The following is a 22,457-nucleotide window of genomic DNA, read 5'->3' on the forward strand; positions in this document are numbered from 1 at the left end:
ACCGGAGAGGCTGCCCCACTTCTCCACTTCTGCGAGTGCGTCTCTGCCCGGGTCAAGGGGCCGAGGCCTGGTGTCACTGCATTGCACGAGCTTCCTCGAAAATGTGGAATGATTCAGCAGTGCCTGGAGGTGCCGGGCCAAGCTCGCCGAGGCACCTGAGATAGGAACATACCAGGAATACAATGTGAGGCACGGATCAGATGACTTGTGATTTCCCCCCGCCCCCCGGAACGAGATCACTTTCATTGTTTCAGCTGTTGTATTTACGGAGACGATGAAGAGGAGGGGCAGAAAATATCGCCGGAGGGAAAGGAAAAGATTGCGATTAGTAAGAAAAGAAATATTCAAGAGAGGGAAAGAAAAACAAAGAGAGAACGGGTTATCAGTGTGACTCCTATACTGTATGGTAAGTCCCCAGTAAGCTTGAGGCCTGACCCAGTTTGGAGAGAGTGAATGTGGGACACACACACACAAACACACACCCACAACCACACACACACACACAAACAATATGGCTGGAAATACTTTGAGTCATGTGGCTGAGGTCAAACACCGGGAACCTGTGATCTAAACCCGTACTGAAAGATTGCGTCTCAGACTCTGACTGGAAGCTACAGACAGAGAGGATGGAGCGTCGGACAGCAACGCCAAACTACTCTGTCCGGACTCTTGTGAGAGCAGGAGAGGGCGAGCAGAGAAGGTGTCGGGTGAGGTGAGGGAAACTCAGCTTCTGGAGCGACGCCAGGTATTGTGTAAGCGGTTCTACAGTCGGCTGGCACACCTTGGGTTTGAAAGGGGTACAGCATGATGTTGCATAAACAAAGAGCTGCAATCCCCGCTGGGGCAAAAACGCACTCTCTCCTCACAGCCGGAGTCGGCAGGTGTCAGAGGAGGAATGAACACGGGCAATTAGCACTGGCGTCCAGTCTTTATCAAACAAAGAGGGAGAAACAAAACCAGTTTGATGGCAGTAAAACAAAGTGGCAGCAGGTAAACAGAGCACAATGCTCCTGCTGTGTGAACCTGCCAATGAGATGATGTCATGTGAAAACCACTCACATCCAACTTTCTTTTTTTTTTTTCACAAATAATCAATCATTGGTTGAGATCATTCAAGAGCTTTTGATTGATTTACTTTTAAAAATATGGATGGAGTTTAAAGTGCAGGGTGACTTGGGTTGAACTTGAGGCAAAGAGACAAAGTTCCTGACCTGGAGGATTCATTCAGTCCCAACCGGGTGAAAGGTCACGCTCTCAGTTTAAGGCGTATTCAGCAAAAATAGAAAAATAAACTTTCTGTTAATAATCTAAAGCAAGAAATAAAAACTTTCCTTTTTGTCTGTGCATGCAAGTAACATCTAATTTATCAAAAGTGACGACTTGTCCAGACCTTCAGACAAGAACCTCTGTACGGATCCAGGCTCATGGACGAGTACAAGTGAGAAAAGAAAAGTCTCTTGTGATCCACATTCAGTGAGGATCCGTGTTAGGAGTTTTCAGGGCTGGAATATCCTTTTCATCCTTTTGAAATTGAACTGCTTCGGCAAATTATGATTTGCAGGAATTAATGGAACTCGGTGGGAGGCGAGACGGTATCCCAAGGAGAGACGATCCCAGAAGAATCAGAAAAAAAATATCTGTGATTCTATAAAGACTAGAAGGAAAATTCCAGTTGTGAGAGCAGACCCGCGGTGGGAGCCTGAATAGACGTGTGTGTGTGTGTGGTCCGGAGTCAGCTCAGTTGCTAAAGTGTCACCGGTACTTCCTCGTGTGTCGTGCTGGCGTCTTGGGACGACTCCTGGAAAGCTTCTGCGGAGCCCGGGGCGACGGCGTCCTCCGGGGGGGTCTCTGCTGCAGACACAGGAGCGTCAGCTGGAGCCTGAGATCCACAGGCTGGATCCGTCTTCCTCTTCTTCCTCACATGATAGTGATGCTTCTTGGACTTCAGGTGAGCTGCAGGTGAAGAGAATAAAAACAGAGGACACTGATTAGATGTTGGAAATCTGTGACACCGTGGATCATCGAGCAAAAGTATAAAAAACAATCACAGGTCATTTATTCACGTCTGGTTCGTGTTCGTGATGTGGGTGGACTGCCTCACCTGTCCACTCGAGGTCACCGATAATCACTTTGTCACACAAATCACACGTGTGGAGGCTCCGTTTGTTTTTCTGCCCCGCCTCCTGTACTCTGATTGGCGGAATTGTCGGCTCCTCACCCTGATTGGTTGAAACACAGAGTTTTAGCTTTGTGGAGGCTGAATGATGTATGATGTATGAATGTTCATTTATATCAAAAAAATGCCTTCTTTCTACACTCATTCATGAACAGTGAGCAGAATTGATTTTGATTTCGTCACCACAGCAGGTCAATTTCCACAAAAATTCAAGGATGCTATTTGGCTAAGTTTGAGACAACCCTTTTTCTTTTCATCTAATGCTCTGACCAACGATCAGCGACAGGTTGGACTGAACCAACTCCGCAGTTCGTCCCATAATGTAGTTTAATTACTCGTTTGTGTCATTTACTCAATTGATACGAGCTCCTCAAATATAACCCCCCCCCCCCCCCCCCCCCCGACTGAGGATACTGTATGAGGACACATTTGTTTTTAAAAAGACGATAAGGGAGGATGTTAAACCACGGCTAATTTAATAACGAGGTGCATTTGCTCTATTTCACTTGCTCCATTGCTCAGGTGCCTCGGGGCGTGAATATGTGAACACCTAAACTCAGCTGGTACAGTGCCAGTCTCTTTATTCTCCATTACACAGCAGAGCAGAGCATTATATTGTACAAGTTGAGTGATGGAGAATTATTCATATGTTGAAGAGCTGAGCGACACTGGGAGACGCACAGTCAGAGAGCGACACAAGTTACATTGAAGTTGACCTTTGACCTTCTGGAAATAACGCGTCTTCACTAAATCAGTTTATCCCGTTTGACAATTTTATGAAAATCAGTAAAGATTAGCACATTAACTCTTGAATTGTAGCCATAAACATAGTTTTGTGAGGTCAGGGTGACCTTTGACCGCACAAATCTAATCAGTTCATATTATCCCTGAGTCCAAGTGAACATTTCTTCCAAATTTGAGTTTTCCTCGAGGCGTTCCCGAGACATCACGTTCAAGAGAATGGGAAGGACAGAGAGGGAACACAAAATGAAATTATGCAATTCGAGAAGAAAAAGAAGCAAAAAAAGGGAGTGAAAAAGAAAAACAATGAAGGAGCATGAAGGAAGGGAGGAAATTAGAAGTAAACAGGGATAAGAAAAATAAGTAGTGGTGAATAAGCTACACCTGGATAAAAGAGGCCGAGGAATAAAGTAAGGACTATTGGCAAAGCAAAAAAAAAAGAAAGAAATGGACTGATTGGGAAATGAGAGAGGAAAACAATTTAGAGTAAATATAAAAAAGTGACCATAGAAAAGAGGAAAGAATGAAAGAAAGGAGCAAGGAACCGAGCAGGAAATAAAGCAAATAAAGAAAGGGGTCTAATTAGGATGTGGGACGAAGGGACAATATGTTTTGAGGGAAAAAAGAAAGCAAAATGGAAAGAGGTAATTAAAAAGGGAGGGGCGGTGGCGGAGAGGGAGAAGGAACAAAAGAGAGCGAAAGGGAAGAAGAAGCTGCTGATTTACAACACTGAGGCCCCACCTTACTGAGACTGTCCAGTATCTGCAGTGCAGGGTTCAGCACTGTCTCCTCCCACCTCGACACGTCCGTCACATCCAGGCCATACACTGGTGGCACGTTGTCTCCCGGACCTACACACACACACACACAAACACACACAGACAGATACAGGTCAGACCCACACACAGAGATAGCCCACACAATTTGTACAAGGGAAACACAGGCTGCCAGTAAATATAATGGATCTTTTGTGTTTCCACATTCATTTTTATCGGGCATGTGGAGAAGCCACTGACAACACTATCTCACTGCAGCTCTTACATTGTGTTAGTGACTCTATATCTTTACACTGTTTTAAAATGAAGGTTTTTTCATAGAAGACCAACGTACTGGCGACGTTTTACATCCAAAGAGTCGGAAACACTGCACCATGCAGCATATCAAAGAGGTGGAGGTGATATAAATCTACTGGTTTGCAACTTGTGTAGCGTTTTTTTTTTCATATCTAATTAGAAACAAACCAGTGAGCGAGTGTAGCTCAGAAACACTGAGGTCGACTTCAGGATGAATCCGATGCAAACTGGGAAAATTACAGCAGCTGTGATGTGATGCCGGAGCTGCACCCTGAAGCTCTGTCAACCTGCTGACTCACACTGGCTCGATAATGTCTCTCTCTCCCTCCCTCCCTCCCTCCCCTGTCCCCTCCCTCCTGTGCACCATCTCTGTCTCTCTGTCTCTCTCTCCTCTCTCTCTGGGGCTCTTTGGCTTTCACTCACTCTACCATTCTCCCTCTCCCCCCTTATCCAACTGTTCCACCCCCATGTTTTCTATTTTACATCAGTCAGCAGTCTCCAGGCCTCAGCACTAAACTGCAGGACCTGTCCCTGCCCTGCTGGTCTGTCCTGCTGGTCTGTCTCTCTGTCTGTCTGTCTGTCTGTCTCTCTGTCTGTCTCTATGTCTGTCTCTCTGTCTGTGTCGAGAGCCCCTGTCCTGGATTGACTCAGGACACACAGATGATGTGAGAAAACTTGTAGAGCTGCAGCTGTATGTAAACCAAGTCAAATTTATGGCATAAATATTTCAGTTGTAATGCACCTACAGTTAATTAATCATCGTATCCAGATCACAATGTGAACAGGAAAAAGGGGGCTGGGCTTTAAAACAATTTCAATAAATATCGCTATACATTACATCAATAGCAATATAAAAAAAGTTAAATATAGAAAGATATGATGCAATAGTCACAATAAAAATGTTTAACTCTAGTGTGGGCCCCTCATGTATTAGCAAACATGAAAAAGTATTTATTCCATTAGATGATGAAAATAAGATGTTTAACCTGTTTTCCAAGTAACGTCTCTTTCTCAGAATAAGAACAAATATTAAATCAGCTGGTTGCCTGGATATGAGACACAGTCAAAACTTCAGTGGAGCTGAGTTGTAAGACGAGACTTAATGCCACAGCTTTTCCTTCAAAAGCAATCTGTCTACAAATCAGAAATGTCTGTGTGTAATCGGTCATATCTTGAGAACCGTTATCAGCTTCACACATCATCCTTTCGGCATGTGATTTGTTAAAGGCCCAAGAAAGTTTCAAATTTAGTCAGATTTGGAAATGCCAAAATAATTAAACAGGCAAACAGCACTCTGAAGCAGTGGACTGGCTTGGACTCATCAACGTAAGAGATAATGGGTGCTCTCTCGACATAGACAACGACTGATTCTCCAGTTCAGGGTTCTGCCCACAAGTCGAGCTTCACTGAGCTTTGTGCAGCGGCGGCACAGAAGCTCCAGGGTTCTGTGGACTGAGTCCCTCATTTGCTCAAACACTGCAGGTCACAATTGGGGTTTCAGAACGAGAGCTGCAACCAGCATAACCACAGGCCAAACAAGCAGCCCATCCCAAACAGATAACGACAGCCACTGCACTAGTATAACAAGAGTTCAATATAAATCAATGTAACGTTGTGCATTGCAAAGGCACAGTGAGAGGCATATAACACAGCTGATTTTTAATATAAGAACTTATATTTTCCATAACCCGGTTTGTGAAATGTGTGAAATATCATGGAGACTGCACAAAAGCAATTTAAACCACAATCATCTCTTTTGTTTCTTTTTCTCAGGAGCAATAATCTGCCTTTCAAAGGATTTACACTGAATAATGACTGAATATTTATCATGATTTTTATTCTCAAAATCATTGTTGATCATCTCGTCAGTTACAAAAAAAAAAGAGTAACATCGTGCAGTAGAGGGAGTAGTTCTTCATCAAGTAAGAAGAGTTTTTAGTGAATGACAAGTCGAGTCATGTGACATCACATGACTTGATTCACCATATTTCCCACCGCTCTTTCTGCAGCCACAGACCTGCCTGAGGCCCACAGCCATCTGTAGTGCCGCTCCTTGTGACCTATAAATGTGGATAATCAGCGTAGTTCCCCTTCAACATGCTGATCTTAGAAAGGATAACGATGTTCGCCATGCTGATTTAATGTTCCCGCATGCTGAGGTCAGGGTTGTCAGTCTGACTTTAATATGGGTCCTGAGGAGGATTGGTGTCATAAGATGTGTATCATAAGATTTAAATTGAATCCATCTTATTCAAGCTATTTGGACATTTCATCATAAAAAGTAAAAAATATAAAAGTTGATCTCATGGTGGCGCTAGAGCCAGAGAGAGGAAGATCACTGAAACCATTAGGATATATTGATAAGGAATCCACACTGCCATCCTTAGAGCTGTGCCACTGTCATGATTAAAAACTCAAACTGAGACACAAACCTGGCTCCAGCTGCCTTCAGGTGCAGTATATTTTTTTGCATTTATTATCGGTGTGTTAAGCACATACACTCAGGTAAATGAATCCCATTAACCTGCAGGCACGGTTAGCCAACTCAATTATGCCTTAATCCTTTTCCACAGCCAGACAGAGCTTTGGAGTGGAGGGCAGCAGACAACCTTTAGACTGGAGTCACTCACTCTACTGGGACTCCATCATTACTGACGAGTACAACGTGCTAACTGTGTAACCACACCGCTCACAGTATTGCCTCTATCAGAGGAATGTGGTTTTGTGTGTGTACGTATACGTGTGTGTGAGCGAACAATGAGCGTCTTCACAAAGACATGCACAAGAACTATAAAGTTAAATTCAGTGCTCAGTGTGAACCACATTTTTACCCTGGTCTAAATTTATCCTCCGTTGGTTTTAATTCCCAATAAGCCACATTTTTAGCATGTGATGTATTTCATCCATTTCACGCAGAGTCCTGCTGTGCTTGACTGAATAACTGACAAAGGGTGTGAAAGCTAAAAAAACACTAAAATGTGAAGAGTAGAGTGCATAGAGCTAAACAGTATATATCTGCTCCCTAAATATTCCTGATTCTTTAAAAAGTCTCAAAAATGTGGAAAGCCGGCCCGTCTCCAAATGCTCTGGATCCGCCCTTTTAATCTAATCTGCTCCGACAGTTACTGTGTTCCTACTCAGCCCGTACTGCTCATTTCCATCAAGGTTCAATAAAATCAGGTCCCGAGTATTTTGTGTAATCCAGCAAACACCCACAAACAGCAAAGAAAAACACAACCTCCTCCGAAGAGGGAATAAAGATCCTAGATCACAGTCTCAGTTCTCCGGCACCAGCATCTGGGGGATTCCCAGTGTGTGTGTTGCCTGTGGACACTCCTAATCCCCAACCTCACTCCTTCACGTGTGTTTACACAATCAGACAGTGGGTCGGTTACTTTAAAAACAGCAGTGACTGTTAATCAAAGCCTCCGGTTTCACTAGTGCGTTACTGTTTATGGTCACCTGTGTGTGTGTGTGTGTGTGTGTGTGTGTGTGTGTGTGTGTGTGTGTGTGTGTGTGTGTGTGTGTGTGTGTGTGTGTAAGAGAGGAAGTCTTTTGTGTTTGTGGTACAATAGTGAGCAGGTGGTGCCTGGCATACCTCAACCAGATGCAGAGCTGGAGCTCATCTGTGCCCTCGTGTCGCCACTATCTCCTGTTATCTCACTTAAGGCCGCCACCAGCCCTCCCACAATTCCCATCTGGAATCACCAGCCTCCCACTGAGCAGAGTGGAGTGGCGGTAAATAAAAGGGACCTACTGTATGTTGGGTTGCCAGATGCCATATGGAACCATCCGCCCCCCTCCACCAGTCGTGTTCGGGATCTGGTGAAATTTAACTCTGCTAATCCGCTCTGCAGTGAATGAGGGTTGATAAGAAGTGCTGCAGGGACAAAGAGCAGGGTGGTCCGTCCACACGCACACGCTAACACACACACACACACACACACATACACATCACACACAATTGCCTTTGGCCTTGCCAAGAAGAAAAAGCATCTCCTTTCGTTGGGCAGCTGCTTGTCAGTGTGTGTGAGAGTGTGTGTGTGTGTGTGTGTGTGTGTGTGTGTGTGTGTGTGTGTGTGTGTGTGTGTGTGTGTGTGTTGAAGCAGTAGTCCACCTGTTGCAGCAAATGGACCAGTAGTCACACACCGGCTCATGTTGGCTGAGTGAGGATATATAGGCTTGTGTGCACTCTGCTATAAAAACCCAACAACCAGAGGCTCCCCTCCTTCCAGCTGTGCATCCTACACTGTTGTCTCATTACTGGAGCACGACAGCTGCCTCCGTTCACACAACGGCCTCCTTCCCCTTTCCTGCAGTTCCTCTTCCACTTTTTAGTCCCTCACGTCTTTCATTATCTCATGTTCATGTTTAACGTGTCTAGAGCCGGTTAAGTAACATGGAGCAAGCCTATTTTTGAAGATGTGGCCAGATATTAGAAAATTAGGCAGAATTTTAAATGTATTCTTGGTTCCATGTGTGCTTATCAATCATCTATGAGCTAACTCAAATAATGCAAAGCAAGTTTTGAGTGGTCTCTTGCTGTCCAAAGCTCCTACTTCATAGGACTGATTCCATGGTGTTCCACTTCTGGCTAGGGGCTAAGCGCCAATGTCCTCTCCCCACTACAAATGTAATTGAATTATAATCCTTTCAAGTCTAATTCTTCGTATGCCTCCCAAATCACATGCATTTCCTGCTTTCTCTAGGGTCACTAGTTCATTCTCTCTAAATCACCTCTGAGCTTTTTAAAATTGATTAGTACATCTTTGCAATTCATTGCCACAAAATGGCTTTTCTGTTTCATGGATAAATCAAAGTTGTCTTTTGGTCTGGAAAACTGGTGAAATGTTACAAAGTTAGCTGAATTTTCGTGAGTCTGTCTTCTAGAGTGGCAGCAAGACCCCGACTGATTCGTCTATAATCAATGTAGCCGACAAAGGTATCACATCAAGGTTTATCTGTAAACTCTATCAACCGTAATAATGTTTCTCTCTCCTGTTGAAGTTATAGCACTTCCATGAGAACTTAATGAAGATATGTCACTGCCACCTGATAACTGACAAGGAACTACAGGACAATTGAACCAAAGCAAACAGCATGTAACCATTACATAGACAACTCTTTGAAAACATTTGCTTATGTTGCATGCTTAGGTAAAAGGTGATTTTTGTTGGTGAGTGAATGACTTTGTATCCTGTGGTGTTTTGATGAGCTGCTATGGTGATATGAGAGCAATGGAGACGGGCAACAAGGGCCCTGTCTGGTGTCAAACCAAGGATGTTGTGGTTCCATATCCCTGCAGCAGCCCGGCTATTTTTATTCCGGATTCATGGGGGTTCCTGCTGCAGGGAAGGACTGTCTTCTCTTTCCTCAACACAGCAACACTCATTGTCAGCTGACAAAACATTTGATGCAATACTGTGGACTTCTCACCTTCTGCAGGCCTCTCATGTCTCTCCCCTCCCACAGGAGGTGACAGCAAGGTCACTGCAGTCACAACAACACTCGCTGCACGATCTCCGCCCGGATGAGGTGGGTATTAGTCTGTGCATGTGTGTCCGGTGAGAGCTGTACACGTGCTCGAAGACCAGGTTGGAAACTCGCCCCCCCCCCCGACTGTAGGCCCAGCAGGGTTGGTTTACCTGCGCTCTCTAGCCACCCGGCGATCCATGCGTCATTCCTCTTTCCCTCTCCCTCCATCTAGTCTGATGGAGACTCAGGGTATCAGGCTGCCATCGGCCACATGTCTCACACATGAATTCCCCCCCCCCCCCCCCCCCCCACTGCTGTCTACCCATTACCCCTTCGCTACAGAGAACAACAACAACCTCTGGCTACAACCTTCACACCGAAAATGTAAAGTTTCGATAAAGATGGAGATCGACGACAAACTTGTTTCCTGGAATTTGGCCATTCAAAACTGGAGTTGAAAATCCTTGAAAAGCCAGAAAACTTTGAAAAACTACAAGCCATACATCCAAGCCTAGCATCTGACTATCGTCTCTGCTTCACTGGTTTATGTCTCTCCAGCCGACGACGGTCATGTGCAATGAGAGGGCAGGGTGCGAGAAGGCCGCCAGGTCGGTTAGTGGTACAAGTGCGTATCACTTCATTCTGATATTAAATGCAAATATCGGTCAGGTTTATTCCAGTCCTGTGAGGGCGACAAACACCAGCTTCTTTCTTGTTCTCTTCAGACAACTTTATTAAATGATGGCTATAGGGACGTGAAGAGGATTTATAAAAAAAAAAAGTGGTTCAGAAACACATTACCACCCCTGCCTTTACATGACCCTTCATTTCAAATCTTCCACCCTAACAAGTTCCAGCAAACACTATTTTGCAAGTCACCGTGACGCCATCCTGAGCTCAACGCTTCCTGAGACAACTGCGATTGGTTGAAGAAACATAAACAAGCCAGTGCAGTCAGACCATTCTCCAGTGCTGACACAGCACTTTGGCAATGCAAGACTACTCCCCATCCATCCGTCCTTTACTCACTCACTCCAGGGACGAAACAACAACTACACCCCGGTTACTTAACACTCACGAGGCCTCATTCGCACAACATGAGTGTGGGGGCTTGTCTGACACTCTTTTGGGACTTAATTATTATTTATTTTTTAAAATAAATTAAACTCTGAAGGCTATGCGGTAGTTTGCGTAATACATGGCACTTATTAATATGAATGTAACCTCAAATTAACATTTTCTTTAGGAGTAATTAAATCCACTAATTAAACACACAGACACATCCTATAAGCATACACCCACATACAGATGCACTCAAAGCAAAGACCACTTAAGCTTGATTTAATTTGAGCTGCTTGACCTGGTGTTACAATCCCCAGAGCAGCCAGAGTCGAGACCATCAAGAAGCACGTGACCTGCTGAGGAGTCTTTAAGACACTGAACTCCAACCTGCTGGCTCACCATCACTGTCTCAAAGTGTGGGATGAAAAATGGGCTTTAACCATGGTGCATGTGACGTTGTCTCTTTCTGTATATTCTTGTATATATGAACAGTCATTTAATCGCTTTTCATTGTGTTTGTAAGACCATTCGTCTTTCCCTTTGACCCACTAGTCTCTGGACATCGGTTTGGTCCCCGCAGCCCTCGGTGACCCTGATGCCTAAGTTTGGGTGGTCGGGCCAAATTCCCGGCAGCTATGCAATGCTTCAAGAGATTAGCCTACTCAGCTGAGGCCTGCTGGCATCTGTGTGACTGAGTGTGTGTGTGGGGCTCGGATGAAACAAAAAAAAGAGGTCAGCAGCCACAGCAAGAGGGGAAGGAGAACAGAGACAATGCTGGGACAAAGGGGCTAACGGGGTTAAAGAGTAGATGGGATGTTTCGGAACAAAAGTGAATATGTGGTGTAATATCGCTGACCATGAAAAAAAAAAAAAAGCACCTGAAAATGGGTGTTTACATATTAGAGCACGATCCTGGTGATGTTTTCTCTGACCTTTTCAAAAGGACATCCCTGCATTTGTCCAACAATGTGATATCCTCATTGTTGCAAACCTAAAGATTTGCAACTTCAACTAAACATTTTTCTATCTCGTCACTGGTACCTAGAGCAGCACATCAATGCATTTAAAAAAAAAAAAAAAAAAATGCAGCTCCTTGTTTTAAAATGCCAGAATCAGCCTCCAAGACCCAGGAGACTCCTGCAGATTCTGCGAACACAAAATAAATGACAGGGAGACTTTAAGGCGAGTTGGAGTGTGTTTTGAGGAGTGTCCTTACAGACCTCAAGAGGTGGGAAGTGCAATGTTGCAGACTGCCGTCAGTCATCTACCAGATTTGAGGAACACTTAAAAACCTAAAGTAAACATAGAAAGTGGTCTCCTGGAAATCCCTGTAGCTACTGCATTGAACTGTAATGCAGAAGCTACAACAGCTACAGAGAGTTTCAGGGAATGACTTCATGTGTTCACTTGTTCAAAGTGTTTGAGATGATTTGTGATAGTTTTGTGAGGGCTGTAGGACTCATGCTCCCTGTCCTGATTGCTGCTCTTGTCACACTCTTTATTTCCCATATAAACCTGCCTGTATGTAATGGGCTGTCTGTTTGGCCTGTGGTAAGGCTGCAGCTTTCTTTCTGAAACTGTAAAAGTGATGAAGTGCAGCAAGAAATGAGCGACTGCTGGCCTCAGTCCACAGAACCTGACTCTGCTCCACCGCTGCTGCACAAAGAGCACTGGTTGCTGGTTGAATAAATTGATTTTGATGTCGAACATCTAGTGTTTTCAAATCGCACCAATTTTGACACTGCACCTCCTTGGGCCCTTAAAAGTACACATGCCAAGAGTGAAGCCGATAAGATGATTAGTAGTAAAGAAATGTGTTCAACATCGAGACAGAGACAGAGGTATCTGGAATTAGTAGATAAATAGTCAGGAAATAGGGAAAATTATGAAACTAAGAACCTCTTAGACCTTCACAGTTTGGAGATTCTGCACAAAAAGACATTTGAAGTATATCAGGTGACTTTTGAGATGTGTCAGCACCAAATGCTGTAACTGTTAACAACCAACTGATCTTTTTGTTCCTGACTTTTAACACTGACACCTGCATAGCCAGACCTATTTTGGCAGAAACCTCTCCCGCAAATTCTTCTGAACCTAAACTTTCTGAGCTGAAATCTGAGCAGAGAATCCTTGTGAGTTTAAATTGGCTGTTCTAAAGGAAACATACACAGCCTGGAACATAGGCACAATGGCTCAGACAACTCCAGACAGATTACTGCATATATTGAAGAGCAGTAACACACACACACATACATGTGATGAAGACCATATGGTGCGTGCAGCGGGTAGGCAGGCAGTCAGAAAGAGGGGTATTGAGGTTTAGGGCCTGCCGTGGCCTAAGCCACTTGGGCCTAACAGGATTAGGAGGCTGGGTTACTGCAGGGCATGTTGCTGGTGGGACGAAGAGGCCAGGTTTCCATTTGAGACCGAGAAACACACAGAGCCTTTATATACATTTTAAAACAGGACTGACTTCCGCGGGTTGCGACGAGGCTGGGAAATCCCCACCTCCCAAACATAGGCTGATCTTGGCTGTGCTGGCTGCATTTATTCATTCTGCTGTGCCAGACACAGAAGCAGGGTTTCTATGCATTAGGTGGCACATGGGACTCCGTGCTGGGAAAGAGGGTCGGCTGCAGGTGTTGGTCAGGGATGGTCTTGAAACGTTACTCTCCAAGTTAAAATGTTACATCAACTCAAGAGGGCTGCATTTAATCTTATTGGATTTTGTGCCTGTAAATGAAATAATCCAATGTCCACAAGTGAAATATGTTATGCTTTCAAATTTCTTACATTGCCAAATTGATTTAAGGTATAAAGAGGCCGTAAATCGTTTGAGCATAATACATTTATGCAAAGTGAGAGAGGAAAAAAAAAGAGCTTTAAACAATAAACAATTTTAATATTGAAAAATTACATTTAAAATCAATGCAAGAAATGATTGTTTAGAAAGTGACAAGACCCCGCTAATGTTCACATGAACGCACACCGAGGGAAAAAAACCTGTATCCTGTAGCGCAGTCGAGTGTCTCAGAGGTTTATTGGTAAAGCTAATGGAGTGCATGAATCACATCTTGTTAAAGAGAGTGCTGATTGCTAAGGAACTGTAGGACACACACACACAGACACACACACACACACAGACACACAGGCACGCACACACACACGCACACACGCACGTTACTCACGTTTAAGAAAGCGGTTTCGGACCCATTTATTCTGTTTGCGGGCGTAGCGCTTCGTAGCGATCTTCACAGCCTCTACACCTGGACACAGTTTGAAAGAGGATGTTATGGATGAAAAGAAGATATCATCTTTTAATACATTCTTTTGGTTGGTCAGTCATCCAGTTCACCAACCAGTGAATCTTAATCCATCACTGGGACAATGATCAGGTATTTTTCTGACCTTTGACCCGTAGTGCGTCTTTCTCTTGCTGGGTGCTGCTTTCCGGAGCGGTCAGGTAGGCATGAAACTCCTTAAAACCAATCGACTGGAAAATCCCAAGTTGATAGCTCTGACTGGAGAAAAGGAGAGGAGAGGAGAGGAGAGGAGAAGAGAGGAGAGGAGAGGAGAGAAGGAAACAAAACATCTATTGATGCAAAAAGTTTCCATCTGCAATTTGACATTTCTAGATACCCAGTGGTGACTCATGCCACCTTCCCCTGCTCCTCCTCGTCTCTTGTTCTGTCCCTGAATATCAGGCTGAGCAGATGTGAGGCCCTCGCGGGGAAAAAGTGACAAAACGGAATGGCTCTGGCAGAGGCACCCACAGGTGACAGAAGTGACAGTTTGGGGCAGAAGGCCGATTACCTCTGCACATGTAGACAGAACATTTCCATCAATATCAGAACACTGCTTCTATTTGAGACCGAGCTGCTCAGTCAAAGCTCATCTGTCTGCATATGTGTTGAGTTCAATTACTTGAATATTTTCTCGATCTGCAAGTTTTCTGTAGTTTAGAAAAAACAAATCTTTTTTTAATTTTCATTGTTGAAAATATTAAAAACGAACAAGGACAAAACACTGTAATAAAAATACTTACTATACTTAGTGTGTTCGGCCCAATACTTGTAACAAAAACATGTGGAGGAAATAACAAAAATAAATCTGGCTAGACGGGCAGAGACAGAAATTTGAGAATAGCAGCAGAGCACAGGAAATGTAGAGTCAATGGAGGGAGGAAAAGAAAGACAGAAGAGAGGGGAGGGTGGGAGAGATCTGACCTTGATGTCTGGCCACAGCAGCTAGCCGGGGATGGAGACATGAGGGTAAAGGAGAGACGGACAGAGAGCGAGAGAGTGGGCGAGAGATAGAGAGAGTGAGTGTGTGTGTGTGTGTGTGTGTGTGTGTGTGTGTGTGTGTGTGTGTGTGTGTGTGTGTGTGTGTGTGGGTGGGGGGGGGTGGGGGGGGGGTAAAGTGCTTGGGTGATCAGATTGCTGAGAGGGCAATTGTGGCAGAGATGGGGGGGAGAAAGGAGGAGGAGGAGCAGGCTGGTTGATGAGGTGGGATGGGGTGATGGGGTGATGAAAGTAAGGAGGGACTAAAGAAGGGAACTGGCCACTTCCTGGGCAACGTTCCACCAATGCATCAATGCACTGCAGCCACACCCCAACACACACACACACACACACACACAATGTCAATATCTACTGCCACACACACAGCAGCATGTTCCATCTGTTGCAGCTATTAGTGAAGCTCATATATGTGTATAAATATTACAGGTTGTAATAGTTCTACCGTAAAATTATGCATATACTTTACATGCCCAGAAAATAGAAAAAATCTTTCCAAAATAAAGCAGCTTTTGCCTGATTTACCTTGTGTAATGCACCATATGGTGAGTGGGCAGCTCCTGTAGCTAAATCTAGCAAATGTCCAGGAGGAGATAATGAGGAGACTGTCAGAGAAAGTGCTTGTTGCTAGAAAGTAAAAATAAAGCTTGCTGAATCAGTTGGTGTGTGTCTCTGAGTGGAAATGTCAATCACGACATGTAGTGCTCCAACATGACAGAGCAAAACGTAAATACACACAAACCAACGTTCTGTTGGATCAGGTCAAACGTCACAATGGCTGCGTTTTTCTCCACAACTTATAAAAATGCCGTAGAAGTGAAAGTTGTTCAGACATTAGTTATTATTTGACCTTGTGTATTTCAAAATTCATCTATGGATACAGATCCGTGTGTCGCTTCAAGTAATGGCCCCTGTGTCAAAAACGTGATGTATGCCAAGTTATTTGTGTCGGACTGACTATGTGTCCATACATGGATCGCCTTTTTCTTAACCAATAGGTGGACCGGAAAACAGACAGCATGATGTGTGACCAGAGACTTCGACCAATCAGTTTCAAGTATTTGGCTTCCAGAAATGTTATATAAGAAATGTCTGACCCTTGTTCTACGAGACGCTTTACAGACTTAACTGTTGTAAAATTGTCTCCCTATATTGTAAACAATATATTCTAGCACACTGCCATTTGAAAGTAGAGTTTTGAAAGCCATTTGAAAGTTCCAGTAGATTCCACATCTGATGTTTTAAATTGCATGAGGCCACTTGAGTTCAACCTGTAGCCTTGATATGGACCTGATATGATATGACCTCAGTCCTCGTTTACTGAGCACCTTTAATCTGATCGGTCATTCATAGCCAGTCACAGCTAACAGCAGAGTTTGGTGCATCAGGTTTCTTGTTTCTTGTTTCCTCTTGGCGGCCATGCTGGAGGCACTGTTGTGGTTTTGGCAGAGGAATGGCAATAAATCCAGATTCAGTCTCGGAAACCTTCCAGAACAGGACAGAATTCATCTATGCCAGCAGCAAGGTCGCACATGCACAACGTCGTTTCAAAGGGACGGGTAGAAACTTTCGACCAAGGAGTGAAACAGAAGTTCTCATGTGAGAGAGTAAACTGCATTGCATGTCACAATGGCAGGTATTTCTATAACGGCCGCTGGAAATATGAGGTCTGCATAAGCGGTAAAAACTGAATTGACGATAGCATGAGCAAGCACGCTATAAATAGTGCTGCACACAGTAAAGCAATGCAGTAACGCTGCAAATCCCTAGTTTTTATGAGAAGTGTAAAAAAAAAAAAAAAGGTTTATAATTTAACTGCTTTGACGTGTTGAGATAGGGCATTAGCCTTGGGCTGAGGTATGCTCTCAATTACATAGTGAACCAGGGACCCAACCAAACAGTCCCATTCAAGAACAGGAAACAGTGGATCTATACAAATAAAAGAGTGACGTAGCGTTGGGAATCTACTACTCATGTGCTTACTATTGAGGAGATGTCAGACACAAGTTGGTTATTGCCAGTGGGGTAAAATGTGAGTATATGGCCTCAATCAGAGGTGGGACCATTTTTTTAAAAGACTTACTTCTTTCTAACCCTAAACCCATCTAGAGTCTTAAACTTTGAGTTGTGTGACTCCAAACCTCTGGGGTCCTTATTTCAGTGGCACCCTTGTACTGTAAGTCAATCGTTTCCCGGGCCACCGGCTCTTCCAGCGTGGGATAAACGTCCTGAGTCCCAGAGGTAATAAACACCAATCACCAGGCTCCTCTAGTAGTGCTAATGTCCTGTGGAGGGCCTTATCTCTGCAATTATTAATAATCACTGAACATCCTGAAGAAAAACTGGTCCCATCTGATCTAAACTCGCAACAGTGTGGGCTGAATCTAAATTGGTCTGCAGGCCTTTGGGAAACAAGACCCACAGAGCAGAGTGACCTGTCAGACTGGGAAGGAGAAATAAATAACTGGAGAGCTGCTCGGCCAAGTTCACTTTCGCTGCGATAGTCCTGGTTACATGGATGAGAGGAGTCAACTCTGAGTCCAGACTGAGCGTCTCTGGATCATTTACATCAGGAGGACAATGTGATCTTGGACTCTGTGCTTGGACACTAAATCCTCAGACCACCTTGTAATGTTCAACAGCAATAACTGTGGGGGTCAGAGGAAAATGTCATATAACATATTACATAATGATCCTTTTAACAGATTCCAAGTCCTATTTTGCATTTGCTGAGATGGACTTGGGGTTTTTAAGGAATTCAGCTATCCAAAAATAAACTACAATTACCAGAATCGTACGAGGTCACAATGACCTTTGACCACTGAAACTAATCAGTTCATCTTGGAGTCCAAAGGACAACGGGTCCAAAAGAAATTTCCTTTCCATAATGTTCAAGAGGCCCTTTTGTGAGGCCACCGTGACTTGCCCTATTAACCACCAAAATCTGTCATGGCTATCTTGAGCTATCCCATAAGAAAAACATATTAACTGATCTGGCTGATTGTGTTCCTTGCTGGTGATTCGCTCACCTGTCATCCTGGACTTTCTGCTGGTTGTAGCGGACATGGAAGTCTCTGAGCTCGTCAATCAGTCCGGCAGATAACATCTCATCTACACGAGCGTCCAACCGCTTGTCTAGAGCTGAAAGGAGGAACAGAGGGGCAGAAATATACCAGTTAAATAAGACGGACACACTAGAATGGCCAGGAGCTCCTACTTAAATATCCACACTTCTGTTGTTTGCATACATAGAAGTGGATAGGATCCTTTCTCCGTACCTTCCATGTCAGCATGCAGCCAGAAAATGCAGGGGTCTGGGTACCTCAGTGGCCCCCCCAGCCCATTGCCTCCCTCCTGCCCCCTCTGCTCCTCCAACCACTGACTATGGGGGATGCCTGTCTCCTTGTGGATTTGAAGGCTCCTGTAGATAAACACAAGCAAACTATGTCAAGGCTAAATGAAACCCTCAGTTGCTTCCCACTGGAACAGACTAAACAAATTGTTTTCAGATATTTTTTAGGCTGATAAAAATTCCTTTTGGTTTCCATTATAGATTAGATAACAATCCATTCACTCCTAGGTAAATGAAAAGCTGTGACTTCCCGTCTGAGTCACAAATTAAAAAAAAGTCTTTGTGAAGTTCCAGAATAGCATAAATGTCAAGTTAAAAATGAACAACGCACACACCAAGGTGCAAAAAAAGAAAAGAGGGGGCGTATAAAAACCCTGATTAACAAAAAACAAGACAGGAAATCACATTCTTTTTCTCACCAGCACACAGTTACGGGTTATCTTCTAAGACGTTGAGATATAAATCCAGCTCAGATTTTTTGAGTCGTGCGTGGTTGCACTCTGAGGGTATAATGAAAAGATGATTCCTGTCCTCGCCTGTCATCTGGAAGAACAGGGTAACCTAACCTGCTCACACTAAAGACCAGAGTGCACCGACTGCTGCTCATCAAGCTGTGAGTGGTGTGTGTGCGCGCGCGTGCATGTGTGTGTGTAAACAGACACTGTCTATCTGCATAGATTGGGTGGAGGCCGTTTACTGTGACTGTCGGCCTGAGACGGAACATTAGCCATTCAGGGCCTCGAACGACACGGGAGAAAACTGAAAACACTGTGGTGCACTCATGTTCACACATAGGAGTTAGAACAAGACACATCCGTAAACACTACACAGAAACATTATCCCAAAGGTAAAAAGGTCAGTTTGACAGATCCACTCATCACCTCCACCAAGGTCATGTTTTTATGTTTCTGTTTGTTTTTTGTTGCAGGATTAAGAATAAACTACACACCAGATTTCCATTGGATTTTGTGGAGGGGTGGGAAAATGACTCAAGGAAGAGACCAATAAATTCTGGTGTGGGTCCAGGAATTTTTCCCACTCCCTTTAACATTGCAAGATAGGACGTTTTTAACATTGTTTCTCATAGAATAATTTATGAGTGTGTACAGCTTGGTTCAGAGGAAAATAAAAATACAGATCTGGTGGACTTTAAATGAGATTTCGTAAAAGGATGTTGGGCCTAGGTCAGCCGAACAATCGTATTAGTTTCCTCTTAAATACAAGAGGTAATATGGAGGTTTACCTTTTGTGAAATTAGTCGGCCTACATTGGTGTTGGTCATTTGCACTCGGGCGATGTGGTTATATTTTTCTCAGAGGCGATAACTATCATCTAGGAGAAGACTGCAGTGAGTCTCTAAATTCAGGGGCCACATCCTTTGGAAGCCGCATTTCAAGACCAATTACGTCACAGCGTCGGCCGATGTACTTAGACGTAGCTATAGAAGCAACAATATATTACCTGGCAATCTTGCGTTTGTCGTTGGGGTGCAACATAGCCGCCATTTTGGGGTCCACCTCCGCCAGACGTTTGTGTAACTCAGATCCTCCCAGTTTCTCCAGCTCCAACTTCCTGTTTGGGGTTCCATCTCCTCCATCTCCTGACTCTTCGTTCTCCTGCTGTTGGAGCATTTCATTTAAGAAATGACTGAAGCTGCATTTAAATAACTTCAAATCTTTAATAGGTGAATACATCCTTTCCAAAACGGTGCTTTGGGTTTTGAAATAACAAGAATATAAATAGAATCAGTCAGACTTTTACTACAGCACCCCAAAGCAGTGAAAGCTCCATATAATGTGGTGTGGATGGGTGGCTTAGTGACGCACACAGGACGAGGGATGAAGGGACGTGTGTTTGTGTTGTACTCACCCCTGAGTCCAGCAGGACTTTCCACAGCAGAGACTCAATGTAATAATTTGTTCCTCCAACAACGATCGGCAGTGTGTCGCCGACGTGCATCTCATCCATGTTGAGCGTGTTAAGGAAGAAACTCCTCTGCATTTTGAGATCACACATTTTCAATGAAGGCAACAGAATCAAAACTGTGGTTAAATGAGCCGCTTATTCAGTGGCATTCAAGCCCTAATGGCATAAAAACAAGTACAGCTGGTTCTCATTCAGTCACTGTGAGAGGCTGCCAGTCACCAGTCCTCGGGTTATTTGTGTCTACAATACGTTTTCAAGGAAGCGGCTTTAATGGCTTTATTTTTTGAGCGACTCAAGAAAACAGTGAAAATCCAGACGAGACAATTTTCCGCCTCTTTGATGTGAATGTTTTGAAATGAAGCGTTCAGATAACAGCACACATTCGAGTGCACAGGCAAACTGAACAGAACACTTCTTGAAAATCTATTTTATTTATTATGTGTTGGGTTGGCTCTCTTAATGTTAAGTACGAAACCTTATATTTGTATCTATTTTTCTATATTTAGGAAACAGAAAATGTAATATATATCCAATATATCCACATGCTGGAGGTGTCCTTTAATGATTCCAACAGCATGTGGAACAAAGAGTTAGAGTCTCAGCAGAAAGAAAATAAGTATGGTGTGTGGTGTATGTACATGTGTGAATGGTTGTGAGTGCTCATTTATATTCATATGGACAATAGTCACTCTAAGCCAAAATTAACCACTCGAAATACATCCAAACCCAAAGAGACCTCTACTTTATCTTTAAATGATTTGACTTGTCTATTTATGGTTTAGACCCAAGCTATTGTTCCCCTGTTAGCTATACCCTTTATTTGTTTCTGCATTTGTTAGTTTGGCGCTATGTTCCACGAATCAGTATAAACAATGCCTTTAAATGTGTGCAGGAGAAATTCATTTTTTCTCCATTCTTATTCAATGAATCACCTTGTGGACAACAGGAAGAGCCCTAAATCACTGCTCAGCTGATTATGCTCTGAATTTAAACCATTGGTCAGTGAATCCCAAAATTTGATAGACCATTAAATGACCTAATTCGTTGAGAGAAATAATTGAAAGATAAAGCAATAATGAAAATAACTGTTATCTCCACCCGAAGAGTCAATACTGGTCTTATTACAAACTCAATAATAGCGGCACATTTTGGACCACCTCTAAAATCGGACAAAACAACATCAATAATGAAATTTTGTTTTACAAACCTGACTGGTCACACACAGACAGAGCCTACGTGCCACACCGTTTTCCTTTGTCTCTCCTTCTCTGTTGCATCTTCACTCTCCTCACACCTCTCCATCTCTCCCCTCCCTCTAGTCGCCCACCCTCTCTGCTCACGGATGATTAAATAACCACTCAAACAAGATAAAGGCCCATCAGCCGTCGTCTCTCTAACACCGGCACGCCACGCACGCAGCAGTGAGCAAAATTGAGCGAAGGGAACAAAAAGGGCGCCAGAAGAATGAAGGCAATGAAAGAGAAAGAAAGGACGAGGACTTCAGGCGGGAGTTTACATGATTGACATGTTGAGTGACGCACACACACAAATCCCCTCTATTCCCCTCTATCTACTTCTGTTCCATGCTTTGCGTTTCAAAATCCTCAACATCACAGCCATCCCTTTAAACTGTGTTCATCTCTTTCCATTTCTCCCTCTTCCCAACAGCAGACTCGCGCTGCACTGAACCTATTCTTGGAGCTACCGCATCCCCTCGCCACACTGGGGTGTGTGTGTGTGTGTGTGTGTGTGTGTGTGTGTGTGTGTGTGTGTGTGTGTGCATGCCATCCTGATCTATTTATACCGCCTGTAGTTATCGCCTCCCTTCTCCACATCTGTGTGACAGTCGGTGTCTGCATGAGGGTGTGACTGCCATAAGAGTGTGTGTGTGTGTGTATATGTTTGTGTGTGGACACCACAGACAGAAACTCCTATAAATATCGTCTCCAGTGATCTCTCTCTCTTTTCTTATTTTCAGTGCAACATCTGCAGAGAGACACGCTGACAAAACGAGGACATATAGCAGATCTCCTACACACACACACACAGACACACTGACGGACGCTTACACACACACACGCGCGCGCGCACCTGCATACCAATTAGGTAAGCTACGTTCACACTGCAAGCCTTACTGCTCAATTCACAGCTGTTCCCATTGTCTTTTTCTCAAAGACGTGGCCAGCATCAGATTCCAATGTGAACCGGTCATGGCCCTGATGTGACCCGCATGGGCAGAGCAACAACAAGAGGTCACGCGCAGCACGCTGTGTAAGGAGGTGGACAAGGTGAAGAAGTCGGTGATGAACATGGAGGCCACAGATCTGAGCGTATATGGTTTCAGTTTTCCGTTG

The 22,457-nt window shown here is 44.0% G+C and overlaps 1 protein-coding gene across 2 annotated transcripts in view; it reads right to left on the minus strand.

The window, feature by feature from the left end:
• Window positions 1-1,102: 1,102 nt before the first annotated feature.
• The window catches only part of trit1 (tRNA isopentenyltransferase 1), a 34,899-nt gene continuing 13,544 nt past the window's right edge, over window positions 1,103-22,457 (minus strand). The window contains exons 3-11 of one of the 2 annotated variants that reach the window (XM_062410617.1): window positions 20,047-20,143; window positions 19,639-19,793; window positions 18,104-18,246; window positions 17,855-17,966; window positions 13,936-14,048; window positions 13,716-13,793; window positions 3,659-3,768; window positions 2,102-2,219; window positions 1,103-1,953 (exon numbers count right to left, since the gene is read on the minus strand). In XM_062410617.1, coding sequence (XP_062266601.1) covers window positions 1,745-1,953; window positions 2,102-2,219; window positions 3,659-3,768; window positions 13,716-13,793; window positions 13,936-14,048; window positions 17,855-17,966; window positions 18,104-18,246; window positions 19,639-19,793; window positions 20,047-20,143 — 1,135 coding nt within the window. In that variant the 3' untranslated portion in view covers window positions 1,103-1,744. Of the gene's footprint in view, window positions 1,954-2,101; window positions 2,220-3,658; window positions 3,769-13,715; window positions 13,794-13,935; window positions 14,049-17,854; window positions 17,967-18,103; window positions 18,247-19,638; window positions 19,797-20,046; window positions 20,144-22,457 lie in introns of both variants that reach the window. The other variant, XM_062410616.1, reaches the window with a different exon arrangement.

This window comes from Platichthys flesus, chromosome 17 (assembly GCF_949316205.1).
Source record: "Platichthys flesus chromosome 17, fPlaFle2.1, whole genome shotgun sequence".
NCBI classification, from domain to species: domain Eukaryota; kingdom Metazoa; phylum Chordata; class Actinopteri; order Pleuronectiformes; family Pleuronectidae; genus Platichthys; species Platichthys flesus.